General features: G+C 44.9%; 1 protein-coding gene across 1 annotated transcript in view; it reads right to left on the bottom strand.

Annotated features, from left to right (window-relative positions):
* Positions 1-25680, bottom strand: part of Syne1 (spectrin repeat containing nuclear envelope protein 1) — a 367506-nt gene that overhangs the window by 160682 nt on the left and 181144 nt on the right. The window contains 16 exon segments of the mRNA XM_048354307.1: positions 1621-1746; positions 5692-5838; positions 8580-8756; positions 9242-9409; positions 9968-10120; positions 11134-11460; positions 12202-12372; positions 12525-12680; positions 13608-13925; positions 15459-15623; positions 16942-17085; positions 19667-19820; positions 20310-20482; positions 21828-21992; positions 23423-23578; positions 23925-24068. Of these exon segments, the coding sequence (XP_048210264.1) occupies positions 1621-1746; positions 5692-5838; positions 8580-8756; positions 9242-9409; positions 9968-10120; positions 11134-11460; positions 12202-12372; positions 12525-12680; positions 13608-13925; positions 15459-15623; positions 16942-17085; positions 19667-19820; positions 20310-20482; positions 21828-21992; positions 23423-23578; positions 23925-24068 (2844 nt within the window).

A 25680-nucleotide genomic window follows, 5' to 3' on the forward strand; every position in this document is an offset into this window, starting at 1 on the left:
TTGTAGGGAGCAGAGCTGATTCCATCTTGATTAGGGAAACATGGTAGGAAACGTTGGGGGCAGTAGATTAGGTCAACCTGATCCCAAACTTCTGCTTCTGTACATGGCTTAATCTGTTTGCTGCTTGCTCTACCCCCTGCGTCAAGCCCCTACATCTGTGCTATGCTTTTACCTTTATAAACCCCAATTTGAGGTCTGCTCGGGGTCACGGTGGCAGCTCCCAAGTCTGCCTTGTGTCCCTGGCCGGTCAGCCCGCTTTTCACTGTCGCAGTTCAGCTCCCAAGTCTGCGCTGAGTCCCTGTGCTCAGTCTGTGCTCAGTCCCTGACTGAGGCCAGTCAGTTTGCTTTTTACTTCCCCAATAAATCCATCTTTTTGCTTGAGACTGTCTCTGCATGGTGGACTCTTGGAGGAATGGGGAATCTCCTCCCTCAAACCCCGTATGTCTAACCCCGTAACATCAAGGACTGGTTAATTTCACTAGTTTAAAAAAGAAAAATCTGGGGCTGGGAATATGGCCTAGTGACAAGAGTGCTTGCCTCGTATACATGAGGCCCTGGGTTCGATTCCCCAGCACCACATATACAGAAAACGGCCAGAAGGGGCGCTGTGGCTCAAGTGGCAGAGTGCTAGCCTTGAGCAAAAAGAAGCCAGGGACAGTGCTCAGGCCCCGAGTCCAAGGCCCAGGACTGGCCAAAAAACAAAAATTTTTAAAAAGAAAAATCTGTACGGGCACAATACTTGTCTTTCTCTGTTCTTCTGGATCATTTTATTTGTTCTGTGAATATTAAATATCAATATGAAAGCAGTGTCTTGTGTGTGGTATAAATGGGTTGAAGCCTGCAACAGTGGCAGTGACCTTGAGCATAGAAATTCTCTGCTGTGTTTTCTTTTCTTTCTCCCTCTCTCCCTTTCTTCTTTCCTCCTCCCTCCCTCCCTCTCACCCTCCCTCCCTCCCTCCCTTCTTCCTTCTTTCTTCTCTTCCTTCCTTTTCATCAGGATGTCACTATGCATCCAAGACAGGCCTCAAACTCATGATCCTCGTGCTTCAACCTCGCAAGTGCCAGGATTACAGAGGTGCACCACCACACTAGATTTGGGGTCAGGTTTTGATAACTCATCATAGAACTTCGCGTAGCAACCACATATACTTCAAAATCCACTTCAACATGAAGTTCCACAGCAAGGACATTTGATGAGTCATAGAACAGATGACGTGTTCTTTGAGGTCCTCAATATAATAAACCAGAATTGAGGGGCTTTCATTTTAAATATGACTCAAAGAGCACAGTAGAAAAGGTGAAAAGAATAAAAATAGAAGATGTGAGAAAAGAAAAGAAAAAGAGAGATTGTAATTCAAGAAAGAAGAGGAAGAGGGTGAGGATGACAGAACTGGAAAGGGACCCAGTGATTTGCAGCTCATCCCTGTGGTCAGCATCAGCATACTTACGTTTCTATGATGACTCCGTTGAATTTGAACTTACTATAATGGTCATAGGAATGTAATAGGAATCCTGCAAGAACGATTCTCTCTAAACCTCACTTGTGTCATTCTAGAAACAGACAGTTCAGTAGAATTTCTGAACTTGTTTTGTCCGTTTCGTGCTCTTATGTTCCCTTACCATCTGCTCTGTCTGTTGAATGGCCTTCGCTGCGTCTCTCACTGAAGGGTTGCTCAAGTCACACAGGGAGCAGAGGAGGTCCAGGTAGGTTCTTGCCTGTTCCTGCAGAGCGCGGAAGTGTTTGACCTGAATAAAACACAACGATCAGAACTATTTGTACCCCCAAGAATACCTTGCTGACATTTCGGAAATAGCCAGGCCTACCTAGTGGCTCACTCCTATGATCCCGGGGACCCAGCAGGCTGAGCTCTGAGGATCTTGATTATGATCCAGCCCAGGCCGGCAAATCCAACAGACTCTTATTTTAAATGAACCAGCAAAAAGTTGGAAGTGGAAGCGTGGCTCAAGTAGTAGAGTATCGGTCATGAGAACTGAGAACACAAGGCCTTGAGGTTCGGCATACATACCCTCACACCAATAATAAAACAAACCTTGCCAGGCACAGTGTTCTCACCATTGGCGTGACCCACAGAGTAGAATTCCAACCACACTGGCAGGGGTCTGTTTGGCCCCCATCTGCTTCTCATTGTCATGAAAGCTGTCTGCATTGCCTGAGAACGGGGAACACCAGCGGCCCTTCTCCAATCTGTCCAGAGACTCTGCTCACGTTCCCATTTCTCATTCCTTTCACACAAAGAATGCATGGCCAACCACCATCTGCTTTGAATACGCGCACCTCAGAGACAAAGCACGGATCAGAGTGAGTGTGGAGGCTTTGTGGGGAGGCAGGAGCATGGAGGACTGGGCTTCCTGTCTGTAGAGGAAGCGCATGGCTTGCTCTCCCCTTTCCATAAACTCAAGAAAGGCTGTTGTTGGACCCCTCTCCTCTCTTTTTCTTTTTTACCTAGGTTCAAGACTGTGACTCAGACTTAGTACTTGCACCCCTTTTTGCTCATCCTCTACAGCTCAACCAACCAAGACACACGTCCATGCCCAAGTTCTCATTTCTTCACAGAAGCAGCGCTTCCCTGCAGAGGTGTAGCCTCTAGAGAGGCTGCGTTTCAGGGGCCACGCATAAAGCTTGCATCCTTACGAGAGCAGCAGACCGCAAAAACACCCACCGTGGCTGGTGGTGTTGAACAGCAGGTAGAGAAGTCAAGTTGGAAATGGAGGGGATGAGAGGCAGACGTGCTGCTACTTCACAAGGAGTGTGCCTCAAGACCTGTTGGGAGCAACAGCCCAGTGTGCAAGGAGGAGCCAGCCGGACCCTGAGGTGAAACATTCCACACATGGGAGGAAGGGCAAGGCAAGGCCCCCAGGCTGGAGTGGAGGTCAGAGAGACCCATGGAGGCCGAGTCACAGAGGCCTGCCTGGACGTAGAGTTTCTCAGCCTCTGAACTCAGAACTGTGGGCATCTGAGGCTCAGCACCTCATTGTGCTGAGTCCTGTGCTGAGCGTGGTCCGATGTGCTGTGACGTTCCGGGTTTGTACCTGGTGAAGGCCAGGAGTAGCCTCCCTACTCCCAAGGGTGGCAACCGGAAGTATGTCTAGTTTGCTAAATGTCCCCTTGTGGGACAGTCACCCCTTTGTCCTACTGGAGAGCCAGTGGTTTAGTCCCGTGGGATTAAGACCAGAGGACTCTATTATCAAAAAGCTTCCTCTGCATGCACCGCCTATTCACAGGCCGTGGGACAAAATGTAAAATTGGCTCTACATGGGAAGGGAAGCTAAGGGGAGCCACGGGAGCTAGAGGAGGCCACAGCCGCTTTTAACACGTGTGGAGCGCGGCCTGCAGGGGGTGCACCCCGCCGGATTCCTCTGGAGACATAATCAATGCAGCTCAAGTTCCTGCTAAGTCAAAAGCACTCCTTGTTCTATTCAACCTGCAAAGTAACCGGGATTCATTTTCAGTTAGAATCACTAACTAGCGTGCCACGTGATTACCTGCCCCAAACAAATTTTAGGAATGACAAGAGAATACGATAGCAGAACTCTAGTTTTTTTTTAAAAACAATGTATTTAACTTTATAATGATTTATACTGAGATTTTTTTTAAGTCATTTGGCCTAACTGCAAAAGAACTGGGGGCAGCCTGGATATCCTTTATGATGGGACACTTGCAACATATTTAAAAACAAAAACAAAAACCTAACTTCCAAGACAAGTGTTATATTTTTCCCATTTCCTCAAATTCACATTGTTTGCCTTATGACAAGATGCCACTTTAAATGGAACTAAGTTCTTGGGGGTAGGGTTATTGTAGATTTATGAAGCATTTAGCACAGGGGAGGTGGTGAACAAACAACATGTGTCTTGGGACCACGATCAAGATGCCAATCGAACCTGTCTGTCTGCCTCTGAAGTCATCAATAGCAGGCCTCGGCCGTCCTATCTCTGCACTAGCAAGGCACCAAGGGCCTGCTCTGTTTAACATGAGCACAGAGGTCAAGGGGGAATGCTGACGAACTAGACCAAAACAAAGAACGAACAGCAGAAAGGAAGTAAAAGCAATTGCTTCCCCGTTCTGTGCATCCGAGATGGAGCTATCTTCACCACCTCTAATTAATTCCCTTCTGGGGCTGCTTTCGAGTAGACGGAAGTCCACTGAGAGAGGCTACAGAAAGGCAGAAGCAGGAAACCACAGAACCACAGAATCTGGAATCCAAGGAGGAAGAGAATTCACCTGCAGTTACCACTTAACTCTGAGAAAGCGTGGTAAATTCTGTCCTATTCTGGGGGAAAAAAAGCCATTAGAATTAATAGATTCCTCACGTCCCTCCCCCGCCCCCCTTCCCCCATCATTTGTTCTTTTTGTATTATTTTTGGTAACAAAGGAGAAAAAAATCTGTTGGTAACCAAGAGCCACAAGGAATGACTGAGGAAAACTCGGAGTCGAAAGAACATATGGATGTTTACACCATGGGGGTTTTCTTTTCATCCACAATTGAGTTCTAGTCAGCCAAGAAAAGTGAAATCATGGCGCCGGCAGGAACATGGGTTTTGGTGGGGATTAGTCAGGGATGACAAGCACCACATTTCCTCTCAGATGTGTAATTTAGAGGAGAAAAAGGGTGTGCAAGTCAAAGGATACAGAAGGATATACAGGGAGAAGTGAAGGGAGCAGAGAGGATGAATCTGGATATGTCAATATGAAATCTCTTCCTTTATACAATTAACATATGCTAAAAACTGTGAAATGGTCAGAAGGTAGAGGACACGTATGGACTTTCATTTTTTGTTTCGGTGCCAGTTCTGGGACTTGAACTCAGTGCCTAGAGGCTGTCCCTGAGTAGCTAGGATTGCAGGTGTGAGCCACCAGAGCCCGACTGTTTTTGGTATTTCTTATGGACTCAGAGAGCCACCTTTCATTTGATTTGTCCTGATACACGCTTCGTATACTTACTTAGAACTTTTCCCGATAGAAATCATCTAAACTATTTAAGAGAGAAAGTATATTTCAAGCATGTGCTACATAGCCTATTCTCTACTGAGCGGGAACTATACTGACCATCTTCACTTGAATGAGTAGGAAACTGAGTCCCATAGCCAATGGCCACCCCAGGGGTCAGGCTTCGGCGTTGATCCTTGGTTACAGACAAGCCCACGTGCTTTCCGTTCCTCCACACCCACGTGCTTTCCGTGTCCTGTCTGTCTTCTCGGCTGCAACCAGAGCTAAACTAGAGCCAGCCTCAGACTTATGCATGGCTTTATGCTCCCAGATGCTGGCGCAGGTATCAAAAACACTTACTATGTCTTGACGGAATGAACCACTCGTAAGAATAACAAGCTTTTTCTGTGGGTAATGGTGGTAGTAGTGTTTATCTTTATATTTAGGCTTTTTTTTTTGTTGTTTTTGAGAGGACAAATGGGGGCACAGAAAGGGAGGGTCTGACAATGCAGTCATGGTTTACTATATGGAGAATGAACTTGTGGGCAGGGATGGGAGGGTAAAACTGGGAAAAAGTGAAGGAGAAGGATGGGGTAACACTGTCCCAACAAACAAACAAACAAAACCCCGAAATGTACTCATTAGCTGATTTATGAGATGGTAACCCCTCTGTACGGCACCTTAATAATAACAACAATAAAATTATATTTTAAAAGGATAGCAAACTTTCGGGAGCCTCCTACCCGCTTCATGGCTTCGGTCCTGCTGAGAGGCGGCTGTGGGCTGGATTGCAAGTCCGGCTGCACCGCGGAGAGCCAGGCTTGGCACTGCTGCAGGGTGTCCTGCCGGCTGACGTGCTTCTGAAGCTCCTGTTCCAAACTCCGGTACACCTGAGACAGGACAGTCACGCGGAGTCCGTGAGGGCTTCCTTCAATCCCAGCACATTGAAATTAAGTGGTGTGTCCCCCTCTCTCTCCCCACCCCACCCCCATCTAAGGAGGTCACACGTGTTCCAACACTGTCATGGACAAATGCCAGACTGTAATTTCTTGATTCACCCACCTATCCCAGTGTAATACTGATTAAGGAAAGAGTGTTGAAATGCATGCAATCATTGGAAAGAATTAATAAACATACATCAAGAGATACTGGTCTAGGGGCTTGAGTTCAGGGCCTGGGTTCTATCTCAGCATTTCATTCTTGGATAGTGCCCTACCACTTGAGCCATAGCTCCACTTTCGGTTGTTGTTGTTGTTGTTGTTGTTTTTCTGGTTAATTAGAGGAAAGAGTCTTATGAACTCTCCTGCCCAGGCTGGCTTTGAACTGTAATCATCGGATCTTAGATTCCTAAGTAGTTAGGATGATAGGCATCAGACCTCAGTGCCCAGCTAAGACAGAGACTTTTAAAGCTTGGTTGCTGGCTAGTATAAATACTGTACTTTTGTTTAAGCTAGGAACTAACGTAAAGATAAAACATCATCTTGAAACATATAAGAAATTCTCTGATTCTGATGCTTCTAGCACGGTGATAAGGTCAAACTCGATCTAAAAGGTGACAGAGAAGGGCAAGAGGTTCATGCTTTATTTCAACTAGCAAGTTACATTTCAGAACAATAACCCAGAAGAATTCACACACTTTTTGATATGGCTTCTCAATTAATGACTCCTCAATTGTCAATGCATTCATAACTGTGCATTAGGAAACATCTTGAGATTAAGGTGCAATCTACCTATGAGGTTTCCTGAGCAAAAAAAAAAAATCTATTAAGGAATAAAAGAGCCAAGTATGGGGGTCTCATGTTTGTCACCCTATTTACTTGATAGATAGATATCAGGCAGATCATAGCCTAGGTCAGCCTAAGCTAACAGTAAGAAAAACAAGAAAGCAAAAAGAGTTAGAGGTATATGGCTCAAATTTAAGGTGCCTGCTTCCTAAGCTTGAGGCCTGCATTCAAATCCCACTACTGTCCCTCTCCACCCTCCTTCCTCCAACAAAATTAGGAAATGAGACAACAGAACCAATAACTGAATACTGCTTTTCTTTAACATCTGTCAAGTTCATCATTTCCATCAGACACCGTGTGCACCCCTTTTCTGCTTGCTTTATACCTCAACAAGACAAAAAGGTTTTTGTTTCTCTCTCCCTTTTGAGAAATTTGCATGTGTCTGCGTTCTTACAGTTTCACCTGCTTTTGAAGTTGTTGTTTTTTAATTACATTGCTCCTTCCAACATTTACCGATACCTTTTCTAAGACACTTTTAAGTCATAGCCTCACAACTCAAATGCATACAAAAAAGCCCCGGATGAAGTAGGAAGCCGGAAGTCAATCTGTTGAGTGAGCAGATGAATAAGCTCACTGGGAAGACCCACACACAGCCACACTGTTTTCTCTTCCCTCTTCTTTTCCTCTTTTGATATCATTTGCAACTTTGCCCCTTTTAAAATAACCTTTGCAGGGTAAAGTGTTCGAATCTGGGGTGCCAGATAATTGTATAGCACACAGGACTGGTTTTAAAATAACCAACGGGGACCATTCTCTGCAGGTCAGTGGGTCACATCCGTTCTTACTGTCCAGCCAGTCAAAAAGCATGGAGGCATGGAAGCAAACAGACAGTGTCCAGGCCCTGAGTCTAAGTGCCAGGACTGGCACACGCACCCAAAATACTACAGGAGCAACTTCAAACACTTCTCAAAACTTTCTAAGACATCAGTTAAAGTTCTCGAATACTATAAAGCAATTCGCATGCTAAGTTTTATTAAGGTCTTACTTATTAGAGATTTATTTCTAACATATTAAGGATTCTGTTTCGATGAAAATATTCCTATTACAGATACCGATTCTTGGGCTGGGAATATGGCCTAGTGGCAAGAGTGCTTGCCTCATATACATGAAACCCTGGGTTCGATTCCCCAGCACCACATATATAGAAAACGGCCAGAAGTGGCGCTGTGGCTCAAGTGGTAGAGTGCTAGCCTTGAGTAAAAAGAAGCCAGGGACAGTGCTCAGGGCCTGAGTCCAAGGCCCAGGACTGACAAAAAAAAAGAGAGAGAGAGACAAATACCAATTCTTCTCAATTTCTATATGAATGCATAAAACTGTTAGAGTAGGAACTAGGTTGTACAGTTTTTAAAAATGACTGTGAAAAATTTTTTAAAAGTTTATTTATTTTAATTGTTAAAGAATAAACGGAAAATTGAAAAAAATGTTTCAATGGTGTGCAATAATTGAATCAAGCAAAACAATTTTTAAAAACATTTTACCGGGGCTGGAGATACGGCCTAGTGGCAAGAGAGCTTGCCTCGTATACATGAGGCCCTGGGTTCGATTCCCCAACACCACATATACAGAAAACGGCCAGAAGTGGCGCTGTGGCTCAAGTGGCAGAGTGCTAGCCTTGAGCAAAAAGGAAGCCAGGGACAGTGCTCAGGCCCTGAGTCCAAGGCCCAGGACTGGCCAAAAAAAAAAAAAAAAAATATGGCCTGCTCCTTTGTGTTCACACTGAGTGCGAAATCCATCTTATTTCCTCTGGCTACAGAATAAGACTATCCTGGAGATTCTTTCTGAAAACCTTAGGACTGGACAGCTTTTCTCTCACTCATCACAGTTCCAGAGGGTTCTAGAAGGCTCACCCTTTGGGCAGTGCTGCAGATGGCCGAGTAGCTGTCCCCCGTCCCCTGCAGGTGGGCTTGTACGCTCTGTCTCAGCTTCGCCTGCAGGTGGTCAGAGCACTGTCCAACCAGAGTGTCGCCTTTCTCCTTCAGGCTGTTCAAACGGTCTTCAAAACCAGCGATTTCTTCCATTATTGCCTGCAAATGAAATGGATTCAGACTTCTCGGGAATCGATTTCAGTTAGGAGCCAACTAGTTGCCAGATAGATGAAGATCAACAACTTCACAGTCTTATTCATCTTTTTTGGGGGGTGGGGCGGGGGAGAGGTTTTTACCTTGGTAATGTATTGGCAAAATACTTAAAAGGACCTAAAGGTGCTCAGGGATATTCCCAGAGGAAGAGTTAATGAGTTTAAGGGATTCATGATGGGGGAATGTGGGGTTGGGTGTGGCTGTTTGTGCCTGTAATCTCAATATTCAGGAGCAAAGGCAGGAAGATTGTGAGTTCAAGGCTATCCTGGGTTATATAACCGGACCTTATCATCATAACCCAAAGTTACTGCACTTGCAGACATGTGCACACACTCACATGCACACATGCTACACACACACACACACACACGTGCACACACCCTCATACAGGCAACATGGTCCTCACTATTCGCAGATCGGATAGATCTCACCTTGTGGTGTGCTAGCTGCTGGGTAATTGTCTCCAGGCTGCTTGTTTCCAGAAGATCAGGTGCCACCAGCCTGCCGGACACCTGCAGCAGCCATTTTTCCACCTCTTGGAGCTCACTGTTGTAGTCTTCGTGGTCTTTGACTTTTGCCTCCAGACTGAGAACACGTTCCTTGTAAAATCAGGTGACCGTTAGGGGTAAGATTGGCCAATTAACCTAACCACAACTGTCTCATTTCAGAAAATGCAGGGCCATCCACAGAGAAGATAGGATCATGAATGCGACCGGGCAGAAGTACAGTCAGTGGCAGAATTTGCACTTGGAAGGCACAAGGCTCCAAATTCAATACACAGCACCAAGTGAAAATGAAACCAATAGAAAAGCACTGGGAACGAAGGGACATCCTTTTTCCCATTTGCATGCCCATCTGCTAACAGGAAAACCACAGACTCCAATCAGTCCTTAAAACTAACAGAGAAAGGGGCTGGGGATATGGCCTAGTGGCAAGAGTGCCTGCCTCGGATACACGAGGCCCTGGGTTCGATTCCCCAGTACCACATATACAGAAAACGGCCAGAAGCGGCGCTGTGGCTCAAGTGGCAGAGTGCTAGCCTTGAGCGGGAAGAAGCCAGGGACAGTGCTCAGGCCCTAAGTCCAAGGCCCAGGACTGGCCAAAAAAAAAACTAACAGAGAAAGGAGTCTGGTCTTGCGCTGTGTCTCTCCTCTTACCTTCACTATGCCGCAGAGGTTCTGGTAGTCACTCTGAAGTTGGTCCACTTTGTCCTTTAAAGTGGCATCGTGTACCAGTTCCAAAAGAGCTTCCCCCTTCTCTTGCACGGAGTTGACTGATGGCTCACGAGACAGAACGGCTTGTTGCAGTGACTTGAATTACAGACAAAACAAAAACCAGAGACAGTTCACAAGATGAATGTACAGATGCTCTGGGGCATGCATGATACAACTGACTTCTGAGAAAGGCCTAGCACATATTTTTTGAGTGAGGTTGAATTTGGTTGAGGGTTGGGGAAAAGTGGCTGTGATTCTTCTGTGGCATCTTCAAAGACAACTTCCAAGCTTGGCAAGGAAGGAGGCCAAGCCTAGAAACAGACACTGGTTGGAGGTGTTTGTGCAAGTTTCTGGCAGGAAAAAAAAACTGGGGCTAAGCCAGCACACTATCATGATTATCACTACATCATTTTCATCCATTTAAAACACAGGTGGTTTGTAAATATGCTTTGCTACTGCTTCAAAAATGTTAGCAGATGAATGGAAACCTTTGAAAATGGTGGAATGACTCAAAGACAAGAGTATTAGGAACTGGAGAATTTCTATTTAAATAATGTTTACAAATATGACTGTTAATGTAATTCCTTTCAAATAAAAGATGTCTTCCTGTTTGATATTCCCAAAAATATGTTAGCAGATGAAATCTCTGTACCATGTATAAGAGTATTGACTTTAGTATTTATTCCTTAGTATTTATTTCTAAGCTGCTCGGCTATTATTGGTCAATTAGAACTTATTGCCTTTCAACCAAAGCATCTCACTTTTAATGTATCATGCTAGGCCTTGGGTACCGAAAGATGGTTGGAAACCTCTATATGGTACAGGATCCTGATGGCACAGAGATTATCTGGAAGATCTATATATTTCCACCATGCTGTCTGAAAGGCTGCATTAATAATAATTTGGAGATGTTTTACCTGACTAGGGAAATAATTTCAAGTGTATCTAGCTAGTCAAACCAACCCACCTAGGTCAAAGTATCAGAGACCTGGTTTGTCAGAGATGGCTGTCAACGCCAGAATGAGTGACACCCTGCCCGAGTCACCTCCCTCCCACGGAGTCCCCCCTGGGACCTCTTCAGGCACCTGCCCATGATAGCAAGGGACTACCTTGTATTTAGATAACTGAGCTTTTTTCTCATATAATTCCATCTTGGGTTCTTCGGGGCTACAGAGGATGTCCTGGTGCTCTGAGATCCACCGAGTCAGTGTTTTACATTTATCCGAGAATTCTTTGGCTAAATGAAGACCTTTCTCCAGGGTCATGTGCTCTTTCCGGACGGCGCTGGTCAGGTCCTTCAGCTGCTCCATGTGACCGTGTAGCTCTCTCCTTAGTGTCTCAGCCTCGTCCTCCTCCAAGAATTTCATAGCCCTTTCTCCTTTCTCTCGGGCCGATTTCAGCAAACTTTGGCCTTTCTCCATGTCCTTTAACAAACCCTGAGAAAGAGAGCAAAAAAGAAGTGAACATTATTCTATTTATTTCTGCTCAAGAAAGGCCCCCAAGTCCTCTTCTTGGGGTATCTATATTCCCTTCACAGAAGCTTGTAAAGTTTATTTCTAGGTCTGACCTTGTGAGGAATCAGAAGTACTCTTTTTCTTTTTCTTTTTTTTTTTTTACTTCAACAGATGGTTGAAAAGTCTTAGTCAATATATCATTTCTAACTTTGAGACTTCTTAGCAGTGTCTCTAGAAATCTGGATTATGAGTCTTGCTGGGCAAGAGCTCTGCTCCTGACTGCCAGCCCTTGTGCTCTCGGTTTCTTCCTAAGATAGCGTCACACGCCTTTGCCAAGGATAATCTTACAACGAGATCCCTCTACTGCCACCTCCCAAGCATATGGGATTCAAGTATGTGACATCATCTCCAGATCATGAGTTACAACTCTTTTTGAAGGCACAGGTCCTAGATCTGATATGGATTTTTTTTTCTCTCTTGGTATTGCAGTGTCAAGACGTGATGGGCATCTGTGCATAGGCCATTCAGATGACAACATATCACACATAGGTAGAAACCAACTCTAGCCTGGAAGAGCTTCTAACCATCTTGGGAGTGAAATGAGCTGTGGATCACTGGTCACATGGCATCAGGATGAACACACCAGCTTCCAGGATCTACCAGAGGAATGGAAGAGCCAGGGGAGGGCAGGCGCAAGCTGAGCAGGAATGGTTACATGCTTACCTCCATGGTCTTTAGCTTTTTCTCCATGGCTACTTTATCTACTCTATCCATTTCGGTAGCCACATTCTTGAAATTCTTTTGAGTAGAGCTATGCCAGTCAGAATAGGAACCAAGGGCCAACTCGGATTCCTCCAGACTCTGGAGCTCCTCTTCCAGGAATTTGATTTGCTCCTATGAAAGCACAGAGAAAACAGAGCCATGAGTGAAAGCCCGGGTCAGGGTGTTGGTGGACCGGCAGGCATCTTCGCCGGTGGTAAAGGAACGCAGTCCCTTGGGCCCTGTGAGGCCCACTGGACTCCACGCGCAGGGCATGGTCCTCTCACCAGCACTTGGAGAAGCAGAGCCTGGTATCTGGAGGTAAGCTGGGTAGCCTGGCAGCCCATCCTGCTGTTCACGTGGCTCTCGTCTAGGATCTCCTGGGTTCTGGTTCCCACTTCCTCAACTTCATCTCTGTGTGCGGACACTTCTTCCTGCCATTTCTGAAATGAGGGAAGGACATAAGGGCAAGACTCAGCCCTACTCATTCTTCAGACAAGCGTCGTGCGCATCTTCTTAATACAAACATCGCTTTGGCCGATGCTTAGACTATCATGAGACTGAAATCTGATTTTTGAAAAGGTGCCATATATTAACTTTCTGGAAAAAAAATTACCTTACTAGAACAGCATGAAAACTGTGTGCTTATGAATCTGGAGACTTTTCTGGGTATACTGATACTCAGTTCAAAATCTTACTTTTAAATGTTGATTTATATACATTTTACACATGCTCTTCCACTTGGATCAGCTTTCAAATCAGTGAAAAGTGGGGGGAAATGCCTGTGAATTATTTTGGATATGTGCATGGAGCAATGCATAAAACTAAAAATTACATGATAATGATGAAGTTTCCTTGTATGTATTGTATTAGAAAAACTACATATTAGAAACATAATTCAAATATGATATCAGGGGATGAGAAAAAAGGTGAAATATTAAACTATTAAAGACTATTTTATAAAATATTTCACTTATTTTAACTTTCTAAACAAGCAGAAAGCGATCTTCCCAAATCTAAGTCGTGTGTGTGAGTGTGTGTGTGTGTGTGTGTGTGTGTGCGCACGCGCGCCAATCTTGGGGCTTGAACTCAGAGCCTGAGTGTTGTCTCTGAGCTTTTTGCCCTCAAAGGTAGTGCTCTACCACTTGAACTACTGGCTTCAACTTCTGGCTTATTTGGTACTTCATTGGAGATAAGAGTCCCACTGACTGGGCTGGCTTTGAACTGTAATCTTCAGATCTCAGCCTCTTGAGTAACTAGGATTACGGGTATGAGCCACTAGCACCCAGCAATAATCAAATACTGAAATGGAGTGAAGTGTGTAAGCTAAGCACCAGTTTGAAGAGGGTCAGGAATTCCGTGGGAAGTACCTTCATCTGATGTAGCTGTATCTCTTTGGTTGCCCGGTTAGACTGCCGTTCGGTCCTGAGACTAACTTTTTCCTCCATTTTCGTGAGCCATTCATCCACCTGCTGGAACTTCTGCTCCATGAGTCTCAGTTTATTCACCACATTGTTGAACTGCATCCGGGTCTCGGACAGTTTGTGCTGGTAAGCCTGCCAGTCCTGCCGGAGCGACTCGAGGGCCCGGTCCTCAGCCTGAGGGATACCCCATGGAATCACATCCTCTCTGGTGTGCAGCACTGAGTTGAGCAGCACCTGTCCCTCTGCGCAGCGTACTTGGAGCTCCTGCGTGGAAAAGGCATGGCTGTCATAATCACCCACAGTGCACGCTGCACAGTCAGCGTGTCTGCCTCAAGCCAACTGGGCGGCCCGTCTTGCCATTAATGCAGTATCATTTTATTCTGCCCTATGCCAAGACATAACTGAGGCTTGCTACAGCTCATAATCTTTTGAGGTTGCCCAAGGTGAACTTTGACATCAAATGATCTCAGCGCCACAGAGATAGGAACAATGGATCCTCCTTCGCTAGGGACAGATCCTTTGCCAGGGCTAGACAAACAGGAACGTTGTGGCCCAATCAAACTGGGCTTGGAAGACACCAAGAACACAAATCCGTGAGGATGGGTTATCACACCAAAGTGATATCCAGGTATAAACGTATTTCCTTTGCAAAAGCATCACCTCCAAGGATTTACTCTACAATATTACAATATTCAGTATGACCAAGTCTTCTTTAAAAAGTATACTTTTTTAGTAGAAATAAACATCATATAACTAAGGGTGTTGGCAAACAGCATTATATAGGTCTATTTCTAATCATAGAAATATCCACTATCTTGCAGGGGTGGGGCACCTATGGCCCAGGGGACATATAGACCCTACAAAATCATGTGGTATGTGCTAGAATAAACATGTATTCTTCTCATCTGCTGCCTACAGCTTTCACCTCGTACTGGGAAGTACTAAATGAGTGAACAGGGTAATCAGCTAGGCCAGTCTGCCCATTGTGTCCGCCACCTTGCCCTGAAATGCAACCTGCTATTTGAGCACCAACCCTTCCTCTAATTCTTGTGCCTAGAACTCTACTACCACAGGCCTAAGATACTCTGAGCAGTTTGACTTAAAGTTGTGTTGCATTTTATTGACTCCTGCTGTTGCATCTCACATCAAAGCCTATTTATCAGGCAGATGTGTCAGTCAACAATGTAAGTTAGCTCACTAACTTACATTGCTCCTCTTAGGGACCACCCTAATAGCTGAATGCATTTCCTGAGAGAGCCAGTTCAGATAGTTTACACTGACTACCAAAAGACGGGTGCTGGTGGTTCATGCCTGTAATCCTAACTACTCAGAAATCTGAGATCTGAGGGTCATGGTTTGAAGTCAGCCTGAGCAGGAAAGTCTGTAAGATACCTATCTCTCCACTTAGTCGGGGGAAAAAAGAAGTGAAAGGTGCTCAAGAGGTAGAGTGTCAGCTTTAAATAGAAAAGGCTAAGTGAACATAGGAGGCCCTGAGTTCAAGCCCCAGTATTGGCACACACAGACACACACACGGACACATAGACACACAGACCCACAGACACACAGACACACACATATAGACACACACACAGACACACACACACAAATGCCTGCCAAAGGAATCTCAACTTGTATTTACTTGCAACGACACAAAATCCCTCAGCTCAAGTCTTACGAGGGCTGCCTACAATGCATAAGAATATGTATCAGGTTTCTGTAGTCACCTCCCATTGGTTAAAATAATAATTCCATGTTCCCAGTGAAGAATCCTCTGCTTTCAAATAAAGAAGACTTTACCTGAAGGTCTCGCAGCGTTGCCTCGTGGGTACAGGCCTCGCCTTCAAGAAGGGAATATTGCTCGAGCTTCTCCTGTTCTTGCCCCAGCCAGACTTCGAAAGCCTTTAAGTCTCTCTGATACTCTTGGTGCAAGCGAACACGTTTTTCATCCTTGGTTACTGCTTCCTGGAATGAGCATTTAGGATGATTAAGAGAGAGCGTGATGGTGAAGGCTCACATCTGTAATCCTAGCTACTCCAGGAGGCTGAGACCTGAGGAATGCAGTTGAGAGGCTATCTGGGCAGAAAAGTCTGTGGGACACTATCTCCAATTAACATAATAATAATGATGATGATAATCACTGGACCACAGGCATGGTTCAAGTGGTAGAGCACTAGCCGTGAGCAAACAGCTGAGTGATAGACTGAGGCCCTGATTTCAAAGCCCCAGTACTGGCACAACAATCAAGACAGAAATATATTCCTGTATGTAGTATCCATGTGCTACAGGAATATACTCTGGGAGTTTTAGAAAAGCACAATTATTAAACCATCAACCTATAAATGATTTCCTATAAGGACGAATTCCTAAGATTTATGTAACAAAGGCTGAAAAACTTATTTCAGGACTGAAAGTGTTCTGAAAGATCATTTGTTGAATTGATAACAAGAACTCTGAATTTTTAATGAAATATTGCCAAGACAGTCCAAGAAGTGAATTATCGTTACATTTTATAAGCATTCATCTTTGATGACAAAAAAATGAAATTTCTATATTGTGTAATGAATAAAAATTTGGACTCACTGTGGAGTAGTTTTATGAACTCAGAAAAGCACAGTAGAATGTGCTTTTCAAAAAGCATTTTTCTCTTCTAGACAAGCACGGTGGCTCACATCTGTAATCCCACTTACTTGGGATTGGAAAGATTGTAGTCAAGGCCACTCTTGGCAAAAAAAATTTGTGCATTCTCATCTCAATCAACCAGCTAGGCATAGTGGTGTATCAGGCAGAAGAGCAGTGGTCCAAGACTTCCCTGAGCAAAAATGTAAGACCTAATCTAAAAAAAATAACCTATGTCAAAAAGGGCTGGAAATATGGCTCAATGCCCTGAATTCAAATCCCAATCCTGAAAAAAATTATTTTAATTTTTTTGGTGAAGCCTAGATAAAAAAATGACAAATACTATCGTGATTCTCCATATACAGAGCTATCATTATCAGACATAATAAGGCTTTTATGTGTCTTCGTTATAAACCTATTCAATATTACTGTGAAATTGTTATATTTCTTGGAATTTTTAATTGAGAATCATTTTACTTTATTAATTATCATATTTCAAGATTTTGAGGGGAGATTGTTTCCTAGTGATACCTTGAATATGCTACAATTTATTTTGCTTTACTCTGTTTCCAATAGGGTGTCAGTTTAAAAAAAGAATAAGCAAGTTTTTAAACAAGCACAGGCACAAATGCTTCGTGGATGAGCCCCCTTCTGCAAGCCTTACCTTGGCCCTCTCTTTGATCGCCTGGTACCGTTCCTGCAGCTCCTGGAGTTCTAGCTGGGTGACATAATGCTCTGTCATGCCCGCCCCTTTGGCCTCAATGGTTTCCAACAGGCTGCTATGACTTAGTATTTCTTCATTTAATAACTAGAGAACATGTTTCAAAAAGGAAAGCGTTATCCATGCACAATCATAACTACTATCCTTCTCAAACTAAAACTTTGATGTAGAGTTAACAGTGATGTCAGATAATCCATCTATCCATCCACCATCCATGCATGAATCCATCCATCCATCCACCATCCATGCAAGAATCCGTCCATCCATCCGTTCACCATCCATGCATGAATCTGTCCATCCATCTATCCATCCCACATCCATCCATGAATCCATCCATCTATCTATGCATGAATCCATCCATCCATCTACCATCCACCATCCATCCATGAATCCGTCCATCCATCTATCCAACATGCATCCATGAATCCATCCATCCATCCATGCACGAATCCATCCATCCATCAATCTATCCATCTATTCATCCAACATCTGTCCATGAATCCATTCATCATCCATGCATGAATCCGTCCATTTATAATACACACACATTTGTAGCTGGACAAATGAAAACTTGGGAATCTGGCTCTTTTGTACTGAGTACAGAAGCTCTTCTGAGTTGGCAATTCCCATATAACTACTTTATATTTCTCCTTGGAGATCTCCAAATTCCTATGTGTAGAAATGGGCTCCTGATTTCCACTCTATTCCTCTTTCTCATCTAGTTCTTTTCCAAACAGTAAATGCTACCATCTACCATCCAGATTTCAGGTGGCTAATGCAGGCCACAGAAAGTGGTGCATTATTTTCTCTATGCCTCCAATCTTTTATTCATAATGAAATCCTATTTAGTTCTCTCTTGTGTCTCCAACAAGCTCCTCATGCCAGGTGTTCTCATCTCTCACCTCCACAGTAGTCTCCTAGGCAGCGTGGGTCGGGAAATCAACAGCAGGGGGAGTCTTCTGCATCCTCCCACAACTCAGACGGTCTGGTGGCTTCCTCCCTGTTTATTCTGTCCCAGAAAAATTGTACCTTTCTCTCTGCTCCTACTATACCAGGACCGTTTTGTCCTCGGGGTTTGCAGACATGATTCTTCTATCTAGAATAATTTTTCCTCAACTTTTCTCAGATTAATTTCTCTACAACCCCTCTGTAGGCTGCAGTCAATGTATGTCCTGTTTCAAAGGGATATTTCCTATCCCTCTCCCCTGATCCCTGTAGTCTATGTTAGCCTTTTCCTCTTACCATACCATGTTTCTTGTTTTTTCATAGCACATCCCAGTTATAATTTATCCTTAAGCTTATTGCTGACTATGTATGAGTGTGTGTGTGTGTGTGTGTGTGTGTGTGTGTATGTCCACCAGAATTTAACCTCTGCCCATTTTATTTACCTAGAATGCCTGCCCATGGAAACTTCTCAGCAAACACTGACTGAATAGATGAATTATTTGTTAATCAGGCAATGAATTACTATGGTAGGTAACAAATATAGATAATGACAAGGCAGGCCATTATGATGATTAGTTCACAGATATAGAAGTGAGACCCAGAAATAGAGGAATTTGGCACTAACTGATCTCATGCAAGACCAGTTAGTCATTTGAGTTTTCGTTACTCCCCATTTGCTTGGCGTCTGACAGAGCCAAATGCCCGCCCTATAAGGATCATTCGGCATCACTACCATCGATATTCACTGCAGGCGAGGGACATGCGAGCACACACTATATGACATGGATGATGAAGGGATGAGAAAGGGCTGTGGGAGGAGGGGACTACTCATGAATCCTGGGCTGCATAGAGGAGCACTGTAGCAAAAGTGACTTGTGAGGCGATCCTAGGTGATTGGGAGGTTACCAGGAAGGGGAAGGCCCCCTTGGAAAGGAAAGATATTCCATGAAGACAGCTGGGCTGCATCAGATTGGCCATGTGGAGTTGGTGGGTGAGAGCGGGAGGAGGAGGAGGCAAAGGGGAGTGCTCAAGGAGACTGGAGACTTCTCACATACCACCCGTGAGGAAGGCGTCCTATAGAGAGTGCAGCCACCACAGCCTCTTGAGCTATTTGCCTTACATGATGATGACAGCAATGGAGAGGAAGCAGGTGAGAAATGAATTTGCTATAACTACACGAAGAGGCGGACTAAGCAGGGCTAGTGGCAAACTGAACTGGGAAGGAGAAAGAAGGAAATGGGGAGAAGGCAACTCCCAATTTAGACCAGCAATAGAGTTTAAGAGTTTGCATGATTTCTGTGCAGAATGTGAGAATTATGGCTTAGTACATGATAGGCCCTCACATGACTTTAATTCAAGGCCTCCATTCGTTATTGCCTCCTTGAATACTATGAAGAAGAATCCAAAGTAGCCATGTAGCTCAGAATGCCTGTCTAACATGTACAAACGCTGGGGTTTGGCACTGGTCGGGCAGAGGGTAAAATGGTAATCGAAAAAAGGTGTGAAGATAAGCAGTCTGAAGGGATTAACAGGTATTAAAAAGTGGCCACATTTTAAATGGTCAGTATCATGACATGGGCTCACGCGACTGTCCTGGAGAAGACCACCTAGACTCACTGATTCAATAATCACAGACAGGATTCTGGGCTTGTGGGATAGTAGACATTAGAATCCAAGCCTCACATGTTGTAAGGGTGACATGAAGTCTGACTGGGTCTCTGACCTTGGCTTTGCCCAGGGCGGCTACTTTCTCCCGCAGCTCTGCATGCGGCCTTTCCGATTCGCTCAGGCTGCCCTCTGCTCCGTCCATCCAGCTGGTGAACTGCCGCACGTCATCCTGGTAACTCGTCCATTGGGAAAGCGCTCCTTCAAGTTGACTGACGGGGAACAGAAAGCATAGGACTGTACCTCGCCATGCCACAGGTGCCCCGTGTCTGTAACCGGGGCTGTTCTGCCTGCCCCATCAGCAGAGGGTTCAGGGAGACCATGGGGTTTCAATCACAGGACCCACATCATTCAACATACATTTCTCTTTTGATTTTTGGGCAACAACAGCAATAACAAAAGAAACATGTAACTTTTAATTACCTCTATTAAAACGCCATCAGAGTATTGTAGATCTAACTAAGTGCAAGGTTGTACTTGCTCGTTTCTTTTGTTGTAATATATTATGAGATGGGAGGGGAGAGGAAAGGAGGGGAGGAGAGGAGAGAGGAGGGGAGAATAGGAGGGAAGGGAGGAGAAGATAAGGGAAAGGAAGGGAAAGGAAAGGAATAAAAGGGGAGAAGAAGGAAGGGAAGAGAAGAGAGGAGGCCACAGGCCTAGTCTCTCAGTGGCAGCTGGCCTGGGAGGTGGAGCGCGCTCACCTTTTACAGCGAATGGCCGTGGACAGGAGCGATGCCCACATGTCCTTCACAGCCTGCAGCTGCTGCTGGAGAGCAGGCGCGCCCTCCACAGACGTGTTCTGCAGGACGTATTCTCCTCTGGTTACCACCATTTTCATCTGAATCTCTTTCTCCTGCTTCACTGACAACAGGGCCTACAGAGCAAGCACAGGAGACCTTTGGAACGCACCTGCTACTTCCGGCTTCACACACTGCAGAGGTCCTGCGGGTAGCCGGGTGTCATCGAGTATCTACAGCGCACCCCAGGGAAGGTTTGCTGACGAGTGACAGGACTGAGTCACCTGCAAGCGTCTAGGGGACCTTAGCATTGTAGCTTTGAGTCTTTTGGGAATAATCCTTTCCTTCCATTGATATTTTATTCCCTAGGCTTTAACAGGGAATATATATATATATATATATATATATATATATATATATATATATCAGAAAAATTCATGAATTCTCAAAGGTCACAGGAAGAAAAGCTTATAGAAGTTCAGGCCTGTGGCAGAACATCTCTACTGAGATAGATTAGACGTGTCCAGTCCTCCATGAGCACTCTTCTTTTTTTTCATAGGGGAGTGAAATGTTAGTGCAGAGTGATAAAGCTGGTAGCAGCTTCCCCTTAAAAGGCAGAGCCTCGGTTCTGTTCCTAAGCTGCACCGTGCCTTCTCTCCAGCCTCCATCCAGCCCTCTTCTGGTCCCCATGTCCATTGTACAAAAAAAAAAGGGGGGGGGGAGGCTAGTCTGAGAAGCAACTTCTTGCATTCTTGCCTCTGGCTTCTGCTAGCTATTTCCTTTCTGCGGCAACATTTTAAGATCTATGCCCACACTTCTGCCAGAGGAATTCTTCTATTATTCTTAATAACTCCCCAGATCCGGCTCAGCCTCTCAACTCCACACTCCTGTGCGTGTCCCCAACAGCCTCACCCGCATCTGCAGATGTGCTATTGTCTCCTGCCTCTCAACTTCAGGCTCAGAGGAGGCAAGGCTGGGAGACAAAGGCCACATTTCATTCAACTTCCATTTCCCGGTGTCAAGACACAGCCATAACCGGCTAGAGGCCACGCAGGAGACAAAGGAGAGATCCACGGATGCAGACTCATTACTTTCATCACAAATTCATTAACACTGGCCCTTCAGCATGGGAGGGGCTGACGACTGATCCAGGCAGCCAAGGAAGTTGAACAAAAGGAACAATGCTTTTAACCCTGTAAAACTCAGCATCAAAATATGTCCCCCAAGTAAACATGGATGTGATCCAATTTAAAATGACCCCAGCCTGCCATCAATAAAATAACTAATTTGGGTTTTATTTGATGGTCTTTTGACCCTACGTCTAGGGTCACATAACTGAGGTCTGCTCAAGAGTAACAATCTTACACCACCACTCCCACAAAGCAAAGACACAGTGGTGCACTGCCAGGCGCGGTGGATGAAGGCGTGAGCTACGTTGAAGCCCAGGGGCTGAGTAAGGCAGAGATCTCTAAGGGAGCACACCTCCAGCTTGAGCATCCTGCTGTCCAGCACGCTTTTGTCCGATGTGGGGTGACAGTAGGAGTCCAGCATGTGAACCGCGTCGGTCATCCAGTCTTGTAAGTCTTTCATCCCGAGAGAGAACTGACTGTGCTCCGCCACAATCCTGTCCAGCCTCGATACTTTCTCCTGCAAAGGACAGAGAGACCCACGTCTAGCCGCCCACTCCCCAGAGACTCCCGCAGAGCCTGCGGCTCCACACGACGGAAAGCCAGCGGTTGGTCTGCAATGACTACCTCTGTCATTCACTTGCTACAGAATTAAGGTTCAAGTGTGAACTCCTCCCATACAGGAGACATCATCCTAAGTGGAAAACAAAACAAACGAAACGAAACTAAGCCCGAAAGCAGAACCATTAGAATTTGCTGTCCCTCGACACCTTTATGTAAATCACCATTTTTCAAAAATCAGTAAAATCTCTTCCTGATGTGTCACTTTGGATTCTAATCACACTTGTCTTTAGCTTTCGATCAACAAGGGGTTCACCTATTGCAGGCCATATCCGAAACAGTGAAGACTTTGTAAGAATAGTCTACAGTTCCTAAAGCATTAGAGATTCTATGACTTCTGAAAGATCTGAGTAAATACCAATGAACAGAAAGTTGTTCTCACTCATTCTAACTTTAGATATGCCAGAGCCTCTAAAGAACGAAAAAATTAATTCATTCATCAAATAAACATGTGTATATACTTAAGATTATAGGAAGACCAATATTGCTGTGACAATCTCAACAATGTTCACTGAAGACTCAAATGAGCAGACCAGAAAAATCCTCTCAGTACAATAGGGGAGGGCACATGAAAGAAAAGACTCAATCAAAAACAGATACCCTGGGCTAGGAATATGGCTTAGTGGTAGAAGGCTTGCCTCATATACATGAAGCCCTGGGTTTGATTCCTCAGCACCACATATATAGAAAAAGCCAGAAGTGGCGCTGCGGCTCAAGTGGTAGAGTGCTAGCTTTGAGTAAAAAAAGAAGCCAGGGAGAGTGCTCAGGCCAAGTGTTCTCAATGTGGTCTCGGAGTTCCACCTACTTTACTATAAGCTATGTGAGGAATCACTGTGAATTCTGAGCTCGACTTTAGGATCTGAAGTGAAATCCCCAATCGATTCATCCTTAACTATTCTCATGAATGAATGGACTTGGGACAAATTCAAAAAACATTAACCACACTGAATTTTTAAACTTCTTTGAGCTCATGTTTTTCGAGTATAATTTAACCTGAAGTTCTTTCGAGCAGAAACTCTTAATTTTGACTTATCCTTAGGCATCAAGACTTCAAAAGTCAAAGCCCCGGGGAGCATATGGTTTTCATATTGACAGGAGTATTGGGGCGTCATGATAGAGATGGGAAGTGCCTTTAGTCTCTGGTACCTCCTTTGCCATTTCAGAGAACCACACTGCGGTATCTAATCACACAAGGCGAACCTTGAACTGCAAGTCTGGGGAAGCAGCTGAGCTGGAGTCACCACCCGTGTGTGTGTGTGTGTGTGTTACACACAATACCACTTTCCAGCCATCCATATCACCCTCACACACAGCACAGGCGTTAGTTACCTTGGTTACATTGCTTAGCGCTAGATACTGAGAAGACAGCTGCGACACTCTGTGCACAAAGCTCTTGCTGGCAGCTTGTCCTTCCCACAGCTGCCGAGCTTTCTCTTTCAGCCTGTGGAGCTGAGGCTCATAGCAGTGGATTTCCTCAAGGACAGACTGAAAAGCACAAGCAGCGAGTTACCATTCGGAGGCTGGGGAAAGCACACGGCAGACGGAGCTCTGGCTCCAAGGACAGGGAGATAAACACACTGGCAAGCGATCGATGGAGCTCCCTGAAGGCTGTAGGATTTCCAAGCTACACACAGTGGCGCACTACAGGAAGACAAGCAGTCACACCTCAGAGGAACGTCAGGCAAACGTGAAGTTGGTCAAAGAGGACAGGAGGCGCTACACCTCACGGTGTATCACCTAAATGCAGGGTGCCCAGCATGCATGTGGTCCCAGATTGGGTGGGCAGAGGGAGGGATGAAGATGCTCTCAGGCAGCTGGCCCGGCCTATCACCTGGAGCTTCTGCTGCTCTCTCCTCTTGGCAGGCAGGTCATACAGGCGGTTGCTGCTTTCCTGCACCAGCTTCTCCGTTTTGCTCAGCCAGGTCTGTATAGGCTCTGCACTTACTTCGAAATCCTTCATCTGGATCTTCAGATTCTGCGAGGGTTCAGATAACACGGGGAGGGGACGCCAGCTGAAGTCATTCACTTAAAGCCAATACATATGTAATGGACATACTTGCTACGTCTCTTAAAAAGTTTGTTCTGAATATTAAGGGGAGAAAAACCAAATGTCATTATATGCTCGTTAGTACTATGAATCCGTCCACAGATATTCTGGGACAGGAAAGCTATAGCTTGGAAGTGGGACAATAATGTGATATAGGGTTGCCATTTCACTATTGCAAAGGTATCTACCATCTCTGCCTCTTTTTTTTTCTGGTACTTGGATTTGAACTCAAGGCATTATGCCCACCCAATTTGCTTGCTCAGTGGGAGCTCTGCCGGTTGAGCCATGCTTCCAGACTGACATTTGGCTGGTTATTTTCGAGACATAATCTCCTAAGATGTTCTCTCTACGAGGGCTTCAAATCATGATTCTCTGAATCTGAGCTTTCTGAGTGGCTAGGATTTTAAGTGTAAACCACCAATGTCTAGCTGTGGGATATCCTTTACAAAGTAGTAGAGTAAGGTGAATTTGAATTTGTTACTTGTGCTTCTATATGAAGCCAATAAATGCTTGAAAATCAGCAATTTAAATAGCTTTATCTAAGGCTAAGTCCCTTCCTTTTCTTCTCCTTCTTCCCCTTCCCTTCCTTCCTTCCTCCCTCTCCCCTCCCTCCCTCCCTTCCTCCCTCTTTCTTTCTTTCATTCTCTTTCTTTCTTTCTTTTGACAGGGTCCACTATGTAGCCCATACTGACCTTAAAGTCATAGTTAAGGATCAAGGTCAAATTACAGTTTGACATTTTACTATCTGGCCTTCATACTTTGCTTCCAGTATCTCTGTTGTTTTTCTTGCAAAACTTCATGTCAATATGAAAACTTTTTCAACATTCACAATTCATAGTTAGTGTTCATGACACTCTGTGGACATTCAGTTCCTTCTATGTGAAATTCATGTGAATCTTAGCAAACTCAAAGAATGATGATGCTTCAAGGTTCAATTTAAATGTCACTTCTCTGGGCACCTTCCTTGACTTCTTCAAATAGACTCAGTGCCATCTGCCAATGAATGCCAGCTCCCAACCCAGAACACACCTATATTAAATTACAACTGTCTCTCAGCTACCCTTCAGAAAGTGAACTTCCAGTGGTGTGGCAAGAGACAGGCTCTCTTGTATCACTCCCATAGTTCCTGGCTCATTTCTGGACATTTATTAATTGCCTCTTCTTATTGGGAAAAAAGTGGAGGAGAAAGGTAGAAACGGATCAAATAAAATAGTTATGCCTGTCATGAGGACAGGCAGATTAACAAAGCTGGCCATTCCTGACCTACTTCCCTACGCTTGGGCACTTCTTGAACAAGATAATCTTGCATGCAACATCGTACATCTCAGTACATAACCCAGCCCAAGTGTGAGAGCGCTGACCACATTGCACTAATGACTCTCAGAGGGCTGAGGGTAAATTCCCATGCCCTCCGGCATGGCTTGCCTCTTTATTAAATTGGGGATGTCTGTCATGAGAATCCACTTGCTCCAAATGGTCTTGGGTTGGAAAAGAACCGAGTAAATACAGAATTCTCTTTCGAAATAGCAATTCTCTATTA

Source organism: Perognathus longimembris, chromosome 9 (genome assembly GCF_023159225.1).
Source record: "Perognathus longimembris pacificus isolate PPM17 chromosome 9, ASM2315922v1, whole genome shotgun sequence".
Lineage (NCBI taxonomy): Eukaryota > Metazoa > Chordata > Mammalia > Rodentia > Heteromyidae > Perognathus > Perognathus longimembris.